We start from the raw sequence: 20,312 nt of genomic DNA, 5'->3' as shown, positions 1-20,312 counted from the left end.
TGACAATCTGCAGTCCTATCTTGAGGCTTCTATCCCAAGTAGTTTGTATTTTGTAACTCAGTTATGTCCTTTTAGATCTTACTAGCATAGGTTTTTTTCTCTGTGTTTCAAACTTCAGGGAGCTCTGATAACCTTGTGATGTTTTCATCTTTTGCCTTAGCATCTGAGAGCTAAACAAAAATGCTGTGTAAATTCTTAGAATACCCTGTTTTCTTATAATATTTGTTTATTTCTTAAAAAGCAATGGCAAATTTGCCTTAGTTCGTTGAGTTGGATTTATTTATCTGGCTGGTTTAGAGATTGTCTTGACAATGAGAGCTGTGGTTTTAGCCCAGATGATAAAAACTATCAGGTCTTTCCTCTAGTGGGTATACTTGAGGTGAATTAACCACCCCTCCCCTGGAGTTATTTGCTTAAAAGATAAGTCTTCCATGATAGGGAGGGAAAAGTGTAGAGCAAAATTTTAGAAGCCTGTAAATAAATAGCAGATCCTGTAAATAGTTTTTTATTAATATATTTGAGAATGCTGTAACAAAAGAAAACCATAGCAGTCTTTTGCACATCCAGTACTGAAAAGAGACTTTCCTATTATTCATGTAGTTCTTAGGTATAATAAACTTGTTTAAATATATCTCTCTCTTAATCTGAGTGTGTAGGTAATATTTTCTCCTTGTCTTTCAACTGTTTGCCCCTTTGAGGATTGTATCAAACTGAAGAATAATAAATTCTCAATTTCATTGACTCATTTCCCACATTACTCAGAGGGAAAGAGCCTAAACCAACAAGACTCAAGTAACTTACATAATATTTCTTCATTAATCCCTCAAATACTTTTAAATTACCTAGGAATTTATTTAGAATACTTTTGTTTTCCTCAAAATTAATACACCCCTAAAATGGTGGTGGTGGTGATGGTGGTGGTGGCAGCAGTAATAATAGTAACAGAGCAGTGCCACTTCATTTATTGATGGTGTCATATTCCAAACCCTATAAACCTGTGGGTTATTTTATTTAATTTGTAACCCTGCAAGATAGGTACTTTCCATTTTATTTTTCCATTTTATTTTTTTTTAATTTCCATTTTATAGATGTAGAAACTGAGGCTTAGCAAGAGGTTTCTTGTCCAAGAATACATGCTTTATATCTGAGATTTGAATTGAGGTCTCTGAATCCAAAACCACATATTCACTATTCTTTTATTATTATTTTATTATATTTATTATTAGTCTTCATTCAGAAAAAGTTGTTCACATTTTGCACAGAATGAAACATTTGTCTTTAGGAGGGCATGTGGTAGTAAAATATCGTTACTTTTGCTTCCATGTTTCAGGCTGGTGTTTGCTCTGTTTTGCCTTCCAAGGTGGGAGTATGAAGTAGATGTGGAGAGGGAAGGGTGGCCAGAATCCCAGACCAGAAATGTATATGGTTGCTTTTAATTATTTCTACCTGTTGATTTTAAGAAGTTTTACATGATACTCATTCTGTTTTTGTTTTTGTTTTTGCCCTTCTCCAGCACTGATTCCAGCAGTAGTTCTAGCGACGACTCTCCCGCCCGATCTGTTCAGTCAGCAGCCGTCCCAGCACCTACTTCCCAGTTGCTTTCATCCCTGGAAAAAGATGAGCCACGTAAAAGTTTTGGGATCAAGGTTCAGAATCTTCCAGTACGCTCTACAGGTAAAAGTTTCTGTTGGTGTACTTTCCTCTGCTGCTATTGGGGGGAATGTGAGACTGAGCAACTTAAATTCTGTGCTTTATGGTGACAACAAGCTTTCTTCTTGTGGTTCATTAATACTTAATTCCATGTAAGAAAAAGCAAGTGATGATTATAACTCTATGTATATGAAGATTGCATGTTACTTGTATTTACTATATATGCATACATATGTATGTATATATTGTGCACATTGTATGTACATACATACACAAAGACTGGTGCGTGTTATATAAAGAAAGCACTTTTATTTTTTTATACTTTAAATATGCTTTCTGGGTTAGGTATTTTGATACAGGGAAATTTGATATGAAATTATAGAAATACTATTATCAGTTGAATTTGTTATATCATCCTGGAGTCCTGTGTTCTGTGAAAAAACTTTGAACATAAAATTATGATAGGAAACCCACTTCAAAATACTAACATTTTAGGGGCCTCGGTGGTTCAGTGGTTGAGTGTCTTGCCCTTTGGCTTGGGTCATGATCAAGGGGTCCTGGGATTGAGTCCCACATCAGGCTCTTCACAGAGAGCTTGCCTCTCCCTCTCCCTCTCCCTCTCCCTCTCCCTCTCCCTCTCCCTATGTCTCTGTGTCTCTCAAGAATAAATAAAATCTTTGAAAACAAAACAAAATAGTAACATTTTAAATGAGGAAAATAATGAATAATGGTAAAGTTTAGCATAAAACTATACTGAAGTCTTTACTCCTGATATTTTTGACAACGGACCATGCTATACTGTTATTTCTACATTAGACATATTGAGCATGTAAATAACTGTTAGTAGATGGTCAAACTAACAAATACCAAACTTAGTATTTCTAAGATAAGCTCATTTCAGTGATTAATTAATTAGTTAATTAATTATAAGATTAAAAAAAATTTTTTTTGTTTATTCATGAGAGACAGCAGAGAAACAGGCAGAGGGAGAAGCAGGCTCCATGCAGGAAGCCTGATGTGGGACTCGATCCTGGGACTCCAGGATCACTGACTCCCTGAGCCAAAGGCAGATGCTCAACTGCTGAGCCACCCAGACGTCCCTATTTATAAGATTTTATTTAATTGTTCATGAGAGATGCAGAGAGAGGCAGAGATGTAGGCAGAGGACTCGATCCCAGGACCCTGAGATCACACTGAGCCAAAGGCAGACGCTCAACCACTGAGCCACCCAAGCATCCCACTTAAATTATTTATTAAAACAGCCACTAAAAACCTACATACCAGGTTTGTGAATGGAGATACTGAGGGACAAATATTGATGAGCTTTTGATTTAGATTATTTAGTTGTTTAGGAGTGGATGAGAGTAAAATTAGCTTGTCTTTCTTTACAATTTTAATTTTTATAATGAAGCAAATTAACACAAGACTCCCTAGATGGGTATGATTCATCTGTAGAAGGCCTTAAAGTTATTAGCATGTTACATGCTGCTTCCCACACAATTTTATCATTGACGTGATGCTTGGAAAGCTAGAAATACAGCTTGCTTTCTCACGTCTTTAAAAATTTTATAGATGTATATATGTATATGTGTATATAAAATTTTTATCATGGAAGTTTTAAACTTAACCAAAAGACCAAAAGTAGTAGTAGCAAAATAAACACCCCTTACTCCATACCCCAGATTTAAAAATTATCAATTTTGTCAGACTTGCTTTCCATTTTCCTTCTTTCCTGTTCTTTTCTTTTTATAAGTGAATCCTTGATGTTCTATCGTTTCATACCGACTTAAAGATACATACTTTTTTAGTTGTCTGTAAAATAGGAGGGCATTTTTTCTTATAGCCACAATATCATTCTTATCAAATACCCAGTGTGATAATTTTCCAATACTCTGTTTATTTTCAGAATTGTACAGGGGTCTCTAACATGCCATTTTAGAGTTATCTTATCTGAAAGAGAAATGTTTTAATGCTAACAAAACTTAAGTCAAAAATCAAGCTAGGGGGCAGCCCGGGTGGCTAAGGTGGCTCAGTGGTTTAGCGCCGCCTTCGGCCCAGGGCATGACCCTGGGGAACCCAGGATCGAGTCCTATGTTGGGCTCTCTGCAGGGAGCCTCTGCTTCTCCCTCTGCCTGTGTCTCTGCCTCTCTCTGTGTCTCTCTCCCTGTGTCTCTCACGAATAAATAAATAAATAAAATCTTTAAAAAAAAAAAAAAGCTAGGGAATCCCTGGGTGGCTCAGCGGTTTAGCGCTGCCTTTGGCCCAGGGCATGATCCTGGAGTCCCCGGATTGAGTCTCACATCAGGCTCCCTGCATGGACCCTGCTTTCTCCCTCTGCTTGTGTCTCTGCCCCCACCCCTTCTCTCTTTCTCCCTCTCCCTCTGTGTCTCTCATGAATAAATAAATAAAATCTTTAAAAAAAAATCAAGCTAAAGATTTTGTAACTTACTTATTAAGTTGTAACTAAATTAAAGAAAAATAAACACCTTGTTTTTTTGGGGGGGATTTAGATACAAGCCTTAAAGATGGCCTTTTCCATGAATTTAAGAAATTTGGAAAGGTGACTTCAGTGCAGATCCATGGAACTTCAGAAGAGAGGTATGGTCTGGTGTTCTTTCGGCAGCAAGAGGACCAAGAAAAAGCATTGACTGCATCAAAAGGAAAACTTTTCTTTGGCATGCAGATTGAAGTAACAGCATGGATAGGACCAGGTAAGAAAAAGGAGGCTAATTTTTAGTATAATTTGTATTTACACTTATGAAAAGGCAGCCTCTTCTGAATCTTGGTGTTCTTCCAGCTTTATTTATTGACATATTTCCGAAGTCTTCTATTTTAAAGACTGAGTACATTTGGTCAAATGAATGAAATTATATTTTGGTTAGGGAGGGTAAAGATCCCTTCCTGTAAGGGAAAAATGCTGACATCGAAGAGTCTGGAAAGTGTAGTTTTTAGCCCTTGTTGAGCCCTGCCTTCCCTAAAGAATGAACTAACTGAGATAAGGATATAGTTCTTTGGAGAATGACATCAGAATTACCTTGAATTAGAAAACAGACTACTTGTTCCGCTTATTTGAGGGGCTAGTTAGACCAGTTTTACTTCTGTTATGCCCAGCACAAATGGGATCTGTTGTTCTAGTTTCTATGACCTTGAAAGATAGTAACAAAGAAAATCAGGATTAAGTCTGAGGAGTGTGACCCACTGAGAATTTCAAGGGGACCGTTTATTAGTTTGAACCTGCCTGTAAGACCTATTGTAAGGCAGAAAGTCTTCTGAAGCATGGCTTGGGTCAGTGTTTCTCCTGTTTCAGAACCACCTATAGTGCTTGTTTAAAATGCAGACTCCTTGACCCTGTCTCAGCATAATTTTCAGAATTCACATACTCAAGTTAGGAAACTCCTGATTTATAACAACTTACAAGTAAATTTGTGGAGGAATAAACAAATGTTTAAATTATGCAGTCACATTATGTAGCTGAGACAGACTTTAAGATTAAGACTTTGAGGGGCACCTGGCAGGCTTAATCTGTGGAGCATATAGCCCTTGATTTCAGGGTTGTGAGTTCAAGCCTCATGTTGGGTGTAGAGCTTACAAACAAAAGACTAAAACCTTGAGTGGAATTTATAGGGTAACCATAGCCCATTCTCTTGGAATATTAGTTTATTTGACAATTAAAGGGAAAAAATTGAATTTCCCTGATGAAAATGTATAAATGATATTTGTATATATTAAAATAGGCACAGAGTTTTTAGAGGGAAGACTGCAAAATGTACATAATTTTATGATAAACACAGGAATTTAGAGGGATTATTGGTTATGCCCTTGCATTCTCTCCTCTGTCAAGTTTGAGACATATTGGCCTAAGTTATACTGAACTGAGTGCAACTCAGGAGTTCTTATTTATCACATTTAGAACAAGTCACAATTGGCCTAAAGAATAATATTTAGAATGTATAATCCATATAGTTTTTAGAGCCATGCATAGTTAGTTATTAAGTAGCTGGGAATCTAATTTGGGGCATTATTAATAGATGGCCCTCAGATCTCCAAGTGATAATGCTAGCTTGACATTTTTACTGTAAAATTTTTTTTACCTAATTAGTTACTAGCACCCAGGATGTAAATTAGGCTTTAACCACACCCACCATTGGAAGATTTTGAGAAGATTGGTTGGTTCAGACATTGGGAAAGCTTGAAGGTATTTTTCCCAGTGGGACAGCATGAGACATTTATTGAATGGGATATTTGAAAGCAATGGAATGTTGAGTATGGAGACATGGTTGGAATTATGTTGTTGGATGGTTAAGTCATAAATGTTTTGTATTGAAATGTATGGAGGTGATTGTTTCCTTAGGTCAAGGACCTCTTGGAATTAAAAAAAAAAAGATCTAAATCTAAGAAGCCCATCTTTGCAGATAGACCCCTGGTGGCTTCTAAGATTATGCTTTCTTAATCCTGTGTGGAGCATTGCAATCCAGTAAACATGAAAATTCGGGATAGTAGAATTTTTTCAGTGATACATAGGCATTAAGACTTAAACTGATCATGAAGATTAAATAGATTACATGTGGAAAATACACTTTATAAAAATCTTTGCTAAACTGAATTTCTGGTTTTGAAATGTTTACTGAGCTATATGGTGTAAATAAAACAGGTATAGATTTGAATGGTTGCATTCTGCCTTTTGGAATAAAAAGCTGAAGATATTTCTGAATTATTTTTTCTTTTATTTTTCTCCCCTTTAAACATTTTTTTTTAATTTTTATTTATTTATGATAGTCACACAGAGAGAGAGAGAGGCAGAGACACAGGCAGAGGGAGAAGCAGGCTCCATGCACCGGGAGCCCAACGTGGGATTCGATCCCAGGTCTCCAGGATCGCGCCCTGGGCCAAAGGCAGGCGCTAAACCGCTGCGCCACCCAGGGATCCCTTTTCTCCCCTTTTAAATGAAGTATTCCTAAATATGTGCCCTCTGTTAGGTAGTTTCAAGAAGACCTAGTTGATCTTGAAATGAGATCTCTCCCCGGAAAATACAATGAAAATACAGGATAGAGTCAAGCACATGAGCCCTGGTGGTTTTCTGGGTCCACCTGACTCCATGAAAGTACATATTCCTTTTTTTTTTTTTTTTTTAAAGTACATATTCCTTGATGAGGCTAGAAAGATTAAGCTGAGCTACCATTAGAGCTATGAAACTGAAATCAGGAGTGAGGTGTGTTCTGTGTGAATTCACTCAGCAGCTCAGAAGTTGAATCTTTTTAATATCTTTGTTGTTGACATCAGTAATATGCAGTGCACGGACTTAAACACTTTGTTTCAGTCAAGTCGATTAAATACTAACTTTTTTTGTATGGCTTTGTTTTACATTAAAAGAGAGAGAACATATAGGCATATAGGCTGTGTTACATAGTTCTTATTGACGAAACATTGAATGATCTGCTGTGGACCAGGTTTAGAAATTGAGTTTCAGAGAAAAGACATGGTTGAATTAGACACTGAACCAGGGCTTTTGATCATAAGAAATAGAAAACATAGGAGTCCTTGAGTCTCCTCTTGTTTGTCATTGGGGACCTTGCAATAGCAAGTTTGTAAGTGCTACTTCAGTCAGTTTTCAAACAGTTATTATTCTTGTATCTAACAGTTGCTACATTCAGACACTTGGGCTGTGTTAATTAGCATGACAAATGTAAAATGCTATTTTCTAAAATGTTATAAAGTAAATTAAGTAATGTAGCTATTTTCAGTTGAGTTTTATATGTGTTTCAGATTGTAGTTTTATACTTCCCATTGAGAGCCTGCTGCATAATTTCTGGAACCTAAGATTAGACTTAAGTAATTACTATTTTTGTTGGGGTTTAAAATCTATTTCTGTGTCAGTGATTATTTTTAAAACAAATCAATTTACAGACTGAAATTCAGTCCACTTTTCTGTTTTAAAGATCAAAGAATGTGTTCCTTCCCCCTAAGTTTTGTTGACAAGTTTGTTTAGCCTTTGGAGTTAGCAAAAGGCAGCTGTTTCTGAAAATGTATATTTAATTTTTTAGATTGTATGATATTCAAGCCCAATATTTTAGAGACTTAGCTTAAGTGTAGATTTTCCCATGATATATAAATACACATTAAAATACACTTTTGTTGGGGCACCTGGCTGGTGTTCAGTTAGTAGAACATGCAACTCTTGATCTTTTGATTATGAATTTGCAGCCCCTCATTGGGTGTGTAGAGATTACTTTAAAAAACAAAACAAAACAAAACAAAAACCTCTTTGCTTTTTTACCCTGCCCCCATCCCACTTAACAGAAACAGAGAGTGAAAATGAATTTCGTCCTTTGGATGAAAGGATAGATGAATTTCACCCCAAAGCAACAAGAACTCTCTTTATTGGCAACCTTGAAAAAACCACTACTTACCATGACCTTCGCAACATCTTCCAGCGCTTTGGAGAAATTGTGGTATGTTGTTTTTTTTTTTAACAGTAAAAACAGTTTTAGATCTTTGTTGTAAAACATAAAGCATAGTACAGATTATATTTGGAAAGGTGTTATTTACATGGTGTAATAAATACTTTGCCCTATGTGTTTTTAACTCCAGCTAAAAAGATGATGCAGGAAAACTCATTGGGGAACTGTTTTATGTGTGTATGTGAAACTATATAATAGGTATTGGTCTCTATTTTGTCTGTCTATATCTATCTATCTATCATCTATCTATCTATCTATCTATCTATCTATCTATCTATATTTTTTTAAGATTTATTTATCCATGAGAGACCCAGAGAGAGAGAGAGAGGCAGAGACACAGGCAGAGGGAGAAGCAGGCTCCATTCAGGGAGCCCGATGTGGGACTCAATCTCAGGTCTCCAGGATCAGGCCCTGGGCCGAAGGCAGTACTAAACTGCCGAACCACCCAGGCTGCGCCAAGATTTTATTTACTTATTCAGGAGAATGAGAGAGAGAGAGAGAGAGAGAGAGACCTGCGGAGAGAGACAGGCAGAGAGAGAAGCAGGCTCTATGCAGGGATCCCAGGATTCCAGGATCACGCATCCCTTTCAATCCATTTTTCTTATTTTTCTTTGTCCATGCTGTCTCTAGTCTTGTGAGTTGGAAGGGAAATAAAGAGAAGAAAATATGTTTGTAAGAAAGAAGCAGCAGCTTTAGTGTATGAATATTGTGTTCTCATAGTGCACTTCAGACTACCTTGGGGATTACTGGAATGTGGATGTCATGCTGGAAGCTCAGTTCTATTTTGAAATTTTAATTAGAATCACTTTTTATATTCAAGTCATTGTTAAATTTAGGAATTTGGAGGGGTTTTTTTTTGTTGTTGTTGTTCTTATGACTCAAAACTGGAGTCCCTTTCTAATGAAAATAGTTTGGTTAAGCTTTGTACCCTTGGGATATATATACTACTTTGTTTTATATTTGAAAAAGTAGGAAAATTATTTCTGTCTCTCTAATAACAGCAAAGAAATTGCTATATAATTTTGAACTTTGGAGAGTAAAAAAAATGTTCTGGGTAGGAGTAATAATTGTTAATCTTTCAGGGGTGTGTATGCACGCTTGTGCACGCATCCAGCTATCCTTATTTACCGTGATGTAAGCAAAAATCCTTATTTTTTTAATGACATAATCTAGAGAATAAAACATTTGGGCTTGGGATCCCTGGGTGGCGCAGCGGTTTGGCGCCTGCCTTTGGCCCAGGGCACGATCCTGGAGACCTGGGATCGAATCCCACGTCGGGCTCCCAGTGCATGGAGCCTGCTTCTCCCTCTGCCTGTGTCTCTGCCTCTCTCTCTCTCTGTGTGACTATCATAAATAAATAAAAAATTATATATATATAAAAAAAAACATTTGGGCTTGTAGCTGATCTAAACCTCATAGGGAGTAGAGGTGAGAGAAGTGGTTGGTAGAAAGTTAAGAAAAAAATAAGATATATATTTAGAGAAACAGCAAAACATACATTTTCTTTTTCAGTTATTTTAATTTAAGTTCTTTTATCATATCCTCTAATTCCAGCTGTGCTGCCTGCTTGGATGAGTGACCTGGAGTTCACTTGCCTATGTGGGCTTCAGCTTTTTTTCTTTTTGCAGTTACCTAATATTTAATTTGCTCATTGGCATTTATGAGTCTATGAATTAATATAACTTTCAGGCATATATTTTTTTAAGATTTTATTTATTTGAGAGAGAGAGAGCACAAGCAGAGGGAAGGGGCAGAGTGAGAGGGTGAAGCAGACTACCTGCTGAGCAGGGAACCCCATGTGGGGCTCGATCCCAAGACCCTGGGATCATGACCTGAACTGAAGGCAGACACTTAACCAACTGAGGTACCCCCAAACATACTTTCATTGGAGGATGGCTGCTACTTTGAATTTTGAGCGAGTATAAGAAGTTACATTTGGACACATAGATACATTTTCATGAACAGAGTTGCTGAAAATGGAGTGATTACTGAGTTTTAAGAGCAATGCTTCTCAGCATTCTGTTTGAAAACCTCACTTCATCACATTTCCAATTGTTATGAGGGTGACTTTTAATGACACACAAACTTTGGGGAAATGGTCTGCTGTTTATTGATAACAAATTATGCTATAGCTAAAAGAACCTATGTAAAAAAAAAAAAAAAAAAAAAAAAAAGAACCTATGTGATGAATCTGAATCTGGAGACCATTTCTCTTAAATGGAGTTATCCTCAGTTGTTACTTTCTACATTATGGTGAAAATCAGCCCCTATTTACCATTACCTAAGTAGAACTATTTTGAATATAAATTACTGCTTTTTTTTTAAAGGTCTCACTAAACAGCTCTTTAAATGCATTTTTCATTTTGCTCTGTTTCAGCTTTTGCTTATTGACTCATGACCCTTAATGAGGCTTAGGTCATCACAATACTTTAGATATTGTGATTCACAGAATTTTTTAGATAATCACAATATGGGTCATTATTGAAGTTTTGGTATTCTGGTGTCTGGTTTCTCCGGACCGGTTTCATATGTAAGTAAGATTTTTACACCACCTTGTCTAAGCAGGCAGGACCAGAGTGTCAGGTGTGAGTACAGATTTCAAGCATTCTGAAGAGATGGGGTTAGGGGTGTCTGACTGGCTCAGTTGGAAAATCATGTGACTCTTGATCTCAGGGTTGAGTTTAAGATCCATGTTGGGTGTAAAGACTACTTAAAAATAAATAAGTAAACTTAACAAAGAAATAAAGAGATAGGGCTGTGACTTTATAGAGCATTTCTTTAATCTAGGGATGGTGTTCTGATACATCTTCACAAAGTAGTTGAGTATTTATATATTTCTTCATTCTGGATATGAGAGATTATTACCATATATACCAGTCACCAGGATTGGTTCCATTAGATATACTGATAGAGTGAGTCTTCTAATTTAGGATCTCATATTTTAAGTCACTTTTTGAAAACTTGATTTCTTTACCATTCATGCTTTTCTCATATATTACATTTTAAATGGCCTGCCCCTAGTAAGGATTTTAAATTTTTGCAGAAGGGAATTACAGTTGACCCTTGAACAGCATGGGTTTTAACAGCATGGATCCACTTATATGTGGACAATTTTCTTTACAATTTTCTTAATAACATTTTCTTTCCTCTGGCTTACCTTAAGAGTATAGTAATAATAATATATACAAAGTATGTATTAATGGACTATTATCTGCAAGGCTTCTGGTCAACAGTAGGCTGTGAATAGTTAAGTTTTGGTGAGTTAGAAGTTATATGTAGATTTTCAACTGCCTTGGGGATTGGTGCCCTAACTCCCTCACTGCCACCACATTGTTGCTCAAGGTCAACTATATTTCATAGGTTTTTGTTAAATAGGCTCCCTTTTCTTTATTAATCTTCTCTGTATTGTTCCAGTTTTAGTATATGCACTACTGAGTCAAGCACAGCCTTTTTTTATTCATAGATTTCTCTTAATACAGGTATTATGGATTTAAAATTTTGAAGTTGTAATTTCTTTCCTGCAAAGAGCTTCACATAGGAAGGTTTGCATGGTTGTGACTCCAGATGCTGTATTGTGTAGTCTTTCAGGCTATTTACAGCATTTCAATAAACAATTTTAACTAAGAAAATGATTTTTGGGAATTATGACTGTTTTGAGAAATATGCACTTCATTTGGGTTTGGTTTATTCTTATTTATTTTCCTGTTGGCATGTCACTAAGTGATACTCATTGGCTTTTTCAGGATATTGATATTAAGAAAGTAAATGGAGTCCCTCAGTATGCATTCTTGCAATACTGTGATATTGCCAGTGTTTGTAAAGCTATTAAGAAGATGGATGGGGAGTACCTTGGAAATAATCGCCTCAAGGTAAAGGACTTTGCATAAGTTATTATGATGTTATAATTTAGAAGTTTTTTTTGTGTGTGTCTGATTGTTTAAAATGGCAGTACAGTTAGATAATCGTATTGGTGATATAATTCCATCCTCATCCTCCTATATTACAAACTGAATTAATACTTGCTGGGGCGCCTGGCTGGCTCAGTCTGTAGAGCATGCAACTCTTGATCTCAGGGTTGTAAGTTTGAGTCCCACGATGAGTTGTAGAGATTATGTAAAAGATTTTGGGAACAATCAAGTGTCCAACTCTTGGTTTTGACTCAGGTTGTGAGATCGAGCCCTGTGTTGGGTTCTGTGCTCGGTGCGGAAGTCTGCTTGAGACTCTTTCTCCCTCTTTCCGTCCCCCACTGAAATAAATAAATCTTTAAAAAAAAAAAGAAAATCTGCCTGGGAAAAAAATGGCTAAGTGCCCAGAGTCCATAAACTAAAATCTGATGAATTAATACTCGCTTACCCTAGCAGAATTAGTTTTGTGTAAATTTCTATTTGATTTTATACCAGATGGTTGCCCCTTGGGATGATGCTTGATAAGATTCCTACAGAAGATAGGTTTTTTTCAGAATTCTATAATTGAATAATTGGTGACTTTACTAATAGAAAGTTTGCTTCTCCTATCTAGCTGGGTTTTGGAAAAAGCATGCCTACAAACTGCGTGTGGTTAGATGGCCTTTCTTCAAACGTGTCAGATCAGTATTTAACACGACATTTCTGCCGATACGGGCCTGTGGTAAAGGTAGGTGGGAGGTTTTGGTGTTGGTGTCCGGTTGCTTCTGACTGTGTTCTTGGTATTCTGTCCTTTCAGCCCCAAGTTTAGTATTGTTTTCTTCTTTAATAACTCCTAAGTTGTCATAGAAAGGCATCAGCATCTGTTAGTTTATGGTATGCAGAAGTATTTTGTAAAACTATTCTGAACTAGCCAAGATGATGAATTTTGAAACTAATTTGCATAATACTGTTAAATAGAATGTTTCTTAGGGGTTTTTATAATTTTATCTCATTAAAATCAGCCTATTTATCTAGTTATTCACATTCACACTAATATGTAATTAGACTTCATTTTAAAAAAATACAATAACAACAACAAAGAAGATGACTTTAAAGGGACGGTCATACAACAGAATACACATCTAACCCATGTTGGCAATGTACCCTACCCACACACAGCAGTAGGAGGTTCTCTGGACCCCGTTCCATTATGTGAAAGTAGAGCTTTGAACTCCTTGAGAGCAGATTCCCACTGTGATGGGTGTGGCACATAATGTCAGCATTTCTTTCAGTGTAGCTTTGATTGTTGGAAGAAACACACGTCATAAAGACTGCTGATGTAAATTAAAAATCCAGGAGCTTTAAGATAATAGTACTTATAACCAAAATTTACTGAAATTTATTGTTGATTCAGTGCTCTACGTTGCTTTCTCTCGTTCAAGGGTGTTGGTGGTTTTTTTGTTGTTGTTTTTGAGCCAAAACTACAAGAATGCTTATTCGAGTATAGTATAGGACTCCGTCAACATGGAAAATAAAGTAAAATACAGAAAAACAAAATAAAGGCATGATCTACTTCAAGTCATGATATCCACGATTGAGGCTCTTATTTGTTTTTTGTTTTGTGTTTTTGCTTTTTTATAGGTGGTGTTTGACCGCTTAAAAGGCATGGCCCTGGTTCTCTACAATGAAATTGAATATGCACAAGCAGCTGTAAAAGAGACCAAAGGGAGGAAAATCGGTGGGAATAAAATTAAGGTGTGCAGAATGACTTTAAACAGAAGTGAAACAAAATCATATTGAGATCCCACCCTCTTAGTAACACATTTTGTAGGTGGCCAGCAAGGGGAGTGGTTTGCAGGATATGCACTATATGTCCTGTTTCTAAGAGGATTGTATACTTTTTGAATACTTGGCTACTTGAGGCCACTGGGTCATTAGCCACAGAGCCTTCCCTAAAAATCATGTCATTCAAGGGAATGTGCTGCTTTACACCCAAGGTACATTATGCTTACAGTGCACACCTAAGTACACTCTGGCCCAGGTTCACCTGTGGGCATCTGCACACCCAGGAGCTCGAAGGGTCAGTCATTCTGGCTTCCTGAATGATCCTCTTTTCCTCTTCTTTCCTCCTCTCCTAGAGAGTGGGTAACCACTGAACAGTCTATCTTTTATCTGCTGTTTTTGTTTAAAAACTTTTGTTTAGGGCAGCCTGGGTGGCTCAGCAGTTTAGCGCCGCCTTAGGCCCAGGGCGTGATCCTGGAGACCCCGGATCAAGTCCCATGTCGGGTCCCCTGCTTCTCCCTCTGCCTTTGTCTCTGCCTCTCTGTCTCTCTCTTTGTGTGTGTGTGTGTGTGTGTGTGTGTGTCTCTCATGAATAAATAAATAAAATCTTAAAAAAAATCTTTTGTTTAAAAACATGATGACTTGAAGGAATTTATGCACTTAGTACCTATGATGATTAGATGGAAACAAGTGTTTTGAAACAAGATCTTGATAGATGATGGGTATCATAGGCTTAAATGACTCTGAGGCCAAGCTGTGAGTGAAGTTTAATTGTTCTTCCATATTTTATGTTCTGCTGTGGTTCCAGCAAATTCACATGCAGCACAAATTGCTGGGTTTAATTGATCTGATTATTTGGCAACTTAGAATCCCGATAGGTATTGTTTCAGTTTTCCATTTTGCCTTTTCCACTCCTCAGTATTGTTCCAGAACCTTAAATTATGGTTCTTCATCAAGATGTGTGTTGAATTTGAGAGAGATTTTAGGTTAACAAAATACAGTTTCAGTTATGAGGACTGTTTGATTTACTTGAGACAGATTGCTCTTACTTGAAATTTATTCAGAGGGCTGTGTTGGGAAGGGTTTTCAAATTTGATAACGCTTTCCATCTTGAACTGCTGAAACGTGAATCAAACACCTGCTATTCTTTCTTTTTAAGGTGGATTTTGCAAATCGGGAAAGTCAGCTGGCATTTTATCACTGTATGGAAAAATCTGGTCAAGATATTAGAGACTTTTATGAAATGTTAGCAGAAAGAAGGTATGTATTTTTTTTCCAAGCAAGAAGGTATGCATTTTAAACTGTCAGCATAGTTTGAATTTTAAAATTTCAAATACATCAAATTTATTTATTTGTTTGTTTGTTTAAATACATCAAATTTAGATGGTATTATATTTTATTTTTCACCCCTTCTTTCTACACTCATCCCAGAAAAACTTCTTTCCTTTTTATCCCCTCATATAGAAACATAGGTTTATTTTTATGAATCCAGTTTTCATGTGGCTTGTGGGATTTAGGTTAAGCTAAATATGTTTCTCACTGAGTGCTTGTATTATAATTTGAAAGAGTTACTGTTTTGTTAGATAATAACTATGTACAAATCATCCTGCCTAACAGTTTTAAATTAAATATGGGGCAGCCCAGGTGGCTCAGCGGTTTAGCGTCGCCTTCAGCCCAGGGCCTGATCCTGGAGACCCGGGATAGAGTCCCACATTGGGCTCCCTGCATGGAGCCTGCTTCTCCCTCTGCCTGTGTCTCTGCCTCTCTCTCTGTGTCTCTCATGAATAAATAAATAAAATCTTTAAAAAAAAAAAAAAAACATGATAACATGTTGAAGGGCATTGGAAACTGTTAAGTGCCTGTATATTTAGTAATTACAACATCCATATTATTAATGTGCATGTGCTCGTACAATTAATTTTTTAAAAATTGAGGGGCCCCTGGGTGGCTTAGTAAGTTGAATGTTTGACTCTTGATCTTAGTCGGGGTCAGCAGTTTGGGCTCTGCACTGGGCTCCACACTGGGTATGGAGTCTACTTTAAAAAAAAAATTTTTTTTTTAATTGAAAAGGTTATCAAGAGCCTTCTTTTTGCTTTGAATTTGAATATTCTAAATAAGTATTTGTGAATCAGTAAGCCAAAGCATTATAAATTGGTAACTTTAGCATGTAAAAAATAAAACTTATTTCCCCTTGTTATTTATTTTTTTTTTTTTGGTCATGGTAATGTATTTGATATTCTTTTCTGCTGCTTGTAGGAAACCTTGCAGTTCCAGAATCATTTTTAAGTCTCATAGTTTGAACCAGGCTATCTCTGTAGCTTAAAATGGTCCCCAAAATGATAATTGACTTTTTTAGACTGAATATACTAAAACATCTACATCGTGTCACCAAGTGCTTCAGTACCCAATCACATTTGAAAGTAGAAACTATCATCCATATGGTCAAGCTGTTTGTCCAGACATGCCTCTATGATTAAGTCTCCTGGAATGTCACCACTGGATCTCCACCCCTGTACATATGTGTTAAACAAAAGGCTGTGTGTGAAAATGCCTTTAGTTACTCTAGTTCAACAAGTATGAGTCAAATCCTGATTGTGCTGCCTGGGAATACATTCCCTTTTTACTGCCTGTTCTTGCCACTTTATTTTTAAGTCATAGAAGGTATGTTTTTTTGTTTGTTTTTGAGTTATTTCTTTGGAACATTGTACAGGAATCATTGAATACTGGGAAAGTTTTTAATTTTTATTTATTTATGTATTTATTTTTAAAGATTTTAAGCAATGTCTACACCCAAATGTAGGCTTGGATTTTTAACCCCCAGATTAAGAGTCACATGCTCTACCAACTGAGCCAGCCATGTGGCTGGTCCTGGGGAGGTTTTTGAAGTAAAAAATGTACCCCACAGCCAAATCCCCAAAAGCTTGAACTTCTAAGGATTTGAGTGTTTTTCACTAATAGATTGGAACCCACAGTCCTCTAGCCAGAAAATCAGTTTCAGTACAAGGCTTTCCTGTGTCAGTTCGTGTATGTGTGAGAAAGCATGGGCATGTGCATATGGAGAATTAATGTGTCTATGGAGAGAGAAAAACGTTCTCCAGCCTGACTCCCCAAGTAGCAGTTTGAAATCATTGTTAACATTTTAAGCGCTTATAGGAATTCTTACCGGTAAGCTGGTGGCAAGTATGTTGATGGCCTAGTGACACCTAAGACATAAAACATCCATTAAAATCCTCTCTGCATACATTAAATATTTTTCAAAGAATACTATCTTGTGAGGGTTGGATAGTATTGTGTGGGTGTTACTTTTTGTATATTACCACTTAAGTTCACTCATTTTACTGATGATCTAGCTCTGGCTTTGTTCTTTGGCTCTTATCCATGGTTATTTATCCCTGTTGAATGGCGTTTATCTCCTGGTGTAGGAAGTGGGATGATGTGGGACTTAACGGTGACTCAGTGTTGCCCCCTTTGGTTTCAGAGGGCAGTGCTTATGGAATGCATTCCTTGCAGCAGAACTGTAGGATATTTGCCCTTTCCATAGAATGGAAGGAATAGTTAATGCATGAATGAAAAAAATGCTTTAATGATAGCTTAGCTCAGAAATGCAAATAGTGACTGATTTGCATAGGGCACTGCACTTTTAAAGTAGCATTTCATTTATTCCCTCAAATACTGTGTCAGAGAGGTAGGGCCATGACTCTTTTGTGTTACTTTTGGTGGGAACTGAAGATCAGATGACTTCGCTATAAGGTCACAGTTTAAGATGTTGGGCAGGAGATAAACCCAGTGCTACCTGCTAGTGCATTGAGGTTTATACTACCAAAATGATATCAAGATGAATTTACAAGATTCCATTATGCTTTAGATGAATTTCCCAACTACTTAGGGGAAGTGGGATTTTTGTTTTTAAAGATTTTATTCATTAATTCATGAGAGACATAGAGAGGGAGAGACATAGGGAGAAGCAGGCTCCCTGTAGGGAGCCTAATGCAGGACTTTTTTTTTTTTTTTTTAAAGATTTTATTTTTCATGAGAGACACACAGAGAGAGGCAGAGACACAGGCAGAGGGAGAAGCAGGCTCCATGCAGGGAGCTTGATGTGGGATTTGATCCTGGGACTCCAGGATCATGCTCTGGGCCAAAGGCACCAAATCACTGAGCTACCTAGGTGCCCCTAATGCAGGACTTGATCCTGGATCCTGGGATCACGCCCTGAGCTGAAGGCTGAAGCTCAACTGCTGAGCCACCCAGGTGTCCCAAGGAGTTGAGGTATTGTGTAGTCATGTGAATAGTTATCTCAAAACTTGTCCTTTCTAGGTTCTTTGGAGACCCTTTTGTCCATGGTACCAGTGTGCAGTTGTACTGTCTATCCTGCTTGAGTTGCATTCTTTGGGAACAGGAACACTCATTTCTTTTGGTAGTCAGAGGGCCCACCAAAATATGTGCAGAATCAGTATTTATTAAACTGAACAGAGCTCTAGCACTAATGTTTATGCATATACCTTTGATTTATGTAACTTTTTCATATTTGGGGGCATAGTTTTAGTTTGATTAATCTAAAACATAACCTTGACTCTTTTTACAGTATGACTTTAAGCTTACTGTTAAATATCTTTTTTTTTTTTTTTAAGATTTTATTTATTTGACAGCACAAGCAGGGAGCAGCAGGCAGAGGGAGAGGGAGAAGCAGGCTCCCCACTGAGCAGGGATTCCCCATGTGGAACTCGATCCCAGGATCCTGGGATTATGACCTGAGCTGAGGGCAGATGTTTAACCAACTGAGCCACCCAGTTGCCCCAAGCCTACTTTCAATGTGGGAAGTGAACCGGTGACCATTCTAGATGTCTTAATTTATATTGGAAAGCATACAGTATGTTTACCTTTATGTATGAAAAGTTGCTTCCTTGGAATTTGTATTTATGGTGGCAATGAATTAGCCAAGTTCCATGCTTTGAAACATTTATTTTAAGGTGGCTGGCCATTATTTAGGCAAAGAATCTGATTCCTGTGGAACTCTAGAAAGATCATCTTGAATCCAATTAAACAAAATAATATAGATATTCTCATAAAATATTCTCTCTAAACTGAGAAATTCCGTATAAATACATATAACAGTGTGTTATTGATGCTTCCAGTGTTTGAATGTTAAACCTTAGATGCTTCATTTGCTGTAGAGAGAGAGTTAGAACATCACCCAGTAGTAGCTTTGACATATTTATTTTTCTTCTTTATTCCTGTCCTTTCCTTTCCTTTCTCCTTTCCTTTCTCCTTTCCTTTCCTTTCCTTTCCTTTCCTTTCTCCTTCCTTCCTTCCTTCCTTCCTTCCTTCCATTTTTCTTTTCCTTATTTATTTATTAAATTTTTTTGGTATATATATATATATTTTTTTTTTTTTAAGATTTTATTTATTTATTCATAAGAAACACAGAGAGAGATTGAGAGAGGCAGAGACACAGGCAGAGGGAGAAGCAGGCTCCATGCAGGGAGCCTGAATGGGACTCAATCCCAGGACTCCAGGATCACTCCCTGAGACGAAGGCAGGCGCTTTAACCGCTGAGCCACCGAGGGTCCCTGGTATATTTTTTTATTGGAGTTTGCTTTGCCAACATATAGCATAACACCCAGTGCTCATCCCATCAAGTGCCCCACTCAGTGCCCGTCACCCAGTCACCCATCCCCCTGCCCACCTCCCCTTCCACCACCCCTTGTTCGTTTCCCAGAGTTAGGAGTCTGTCATCCTCTGACTTTATTTATTTGAGAGAGAGAGAGCATGAGCAGGTGGGAGACAGAGGGAGAAGAAGGAGGAGCTCCCTACTGAGCATGGAGCCCGTTGCGGGGCTCAGTCTCAGGACCCTGAGATCATGACCTAACCTGAATGCAGAGACTTAACTGAGCTACCAGGCACCCCTGACATATTTTCCTAAGATTCATTCTTTCAACAGGTACTTGAGTGCTTCCTCTGAGACCGTTACAAGAAGACCAAAACAAAACAAAACAAAACAAAAAAACCACCTCATTCCTTTAGGGGCTTAAGTTCTAGATTTGTTTATGTTTTAGTAAGCCACTAAAGGTAGTACTGTTTGGCAAATTGAACTCCAATAAAAATAAAATAAAAATAAAAAAGGCAGTACTGTGTAGAATGTATGACCTGCTTGAGGGAACAAAAATGGACAATGAATGAGAGTGAAAGAATTGTCCTTTGTTACAGGTAAATTTCATTTTATCCCTCATACATGTTCTTTTTTTAAAATATTTTTTATTTATTAATGAGAGACACTAGAGAGAGAAAGAGAGGCAGAGACACAGGCAGAGGGAGAAGCAGGTTCCATGCAGGGAGCCTGATGTGGGACTTGATCCTGGGGCTCCAGGATCACGCCCTGGGTCAAAGGCAGGTGCTAAACCACTGAGCCACCCAGGAATCCCCCCTCATACATGTTCTTGTGTGTAAATTAAATCCTATCTTGAATGCCCTGGATAGGTCACTATCAAAGAAAACCATGCTGAATTCCTTTACAATTGAGGAATCTCACACAAAGCCT

General features: G+C 37.4%; 1 protein-coding gene across 4 annotated transcripts in view; it reads left to right on the top strand.

Moving 5' to 3' along the window:
• SPEN (spen family transcriptional repressor) overlaps nucleotides 1-20,312 on the top strand; it is a 94,551-nt gene that overhangs the window by 61,584 nt on the left and 12,655 nt on the right. For all 4 annotated transcript variants that reach the window (XM_072828228.1, XM_072828229.1, XM_072828227.1 and 1 more), the window contains 7 exons: nucleotides 1,514-1,674; nucleotides 4,161-4,361; nucleotides 7,948-8,099; nucleotides 11,852-11,977; nucleotides 12,627-12,740; nucleotides 13,634-13,747; nucleotides 14,934-15,034. In XM_072828228.1, the coding sequence (XP_072684329.1) occupies nucleotides 1,514-1,674; nucleotides 4,161-4,361; nucleotides 7,948-8,099; nucleotides 11,852-11,977; nucleotides 12,627-12,740; nucleotides 13,634-13,747; nucleotides 14,934-15,034 (969 nt within the window). The remainder of the gene's footprint in view (nucleotides 1-1,513; nucleotides 1,675-4,160; nucleotides 4,362-7,947; nucleotides 8,100-11,851; nucleotides 11,978-12,626; nucleotides 12,741-13,633; nucleotides 13,748-14,933; nucleotides 15,035-20,312) is intronic.

The sequence above is a fragment of the Canis lupus genome, chromosome 5 (genome assembly GCF_048164855.1).
Source record: "Canis lupus baileyi chromosome 5, mCanLup2.hap1, whole genome shotgun sequence".
Lineage (NCBI taxonomy): Eukaryota > Metazoa > Chordata > Mammalia > Carnivora > Canidae > Canis > Canis lupus.
This window is presented reverse-complemented; position numbering and strand designations above follow the sequence as displayed.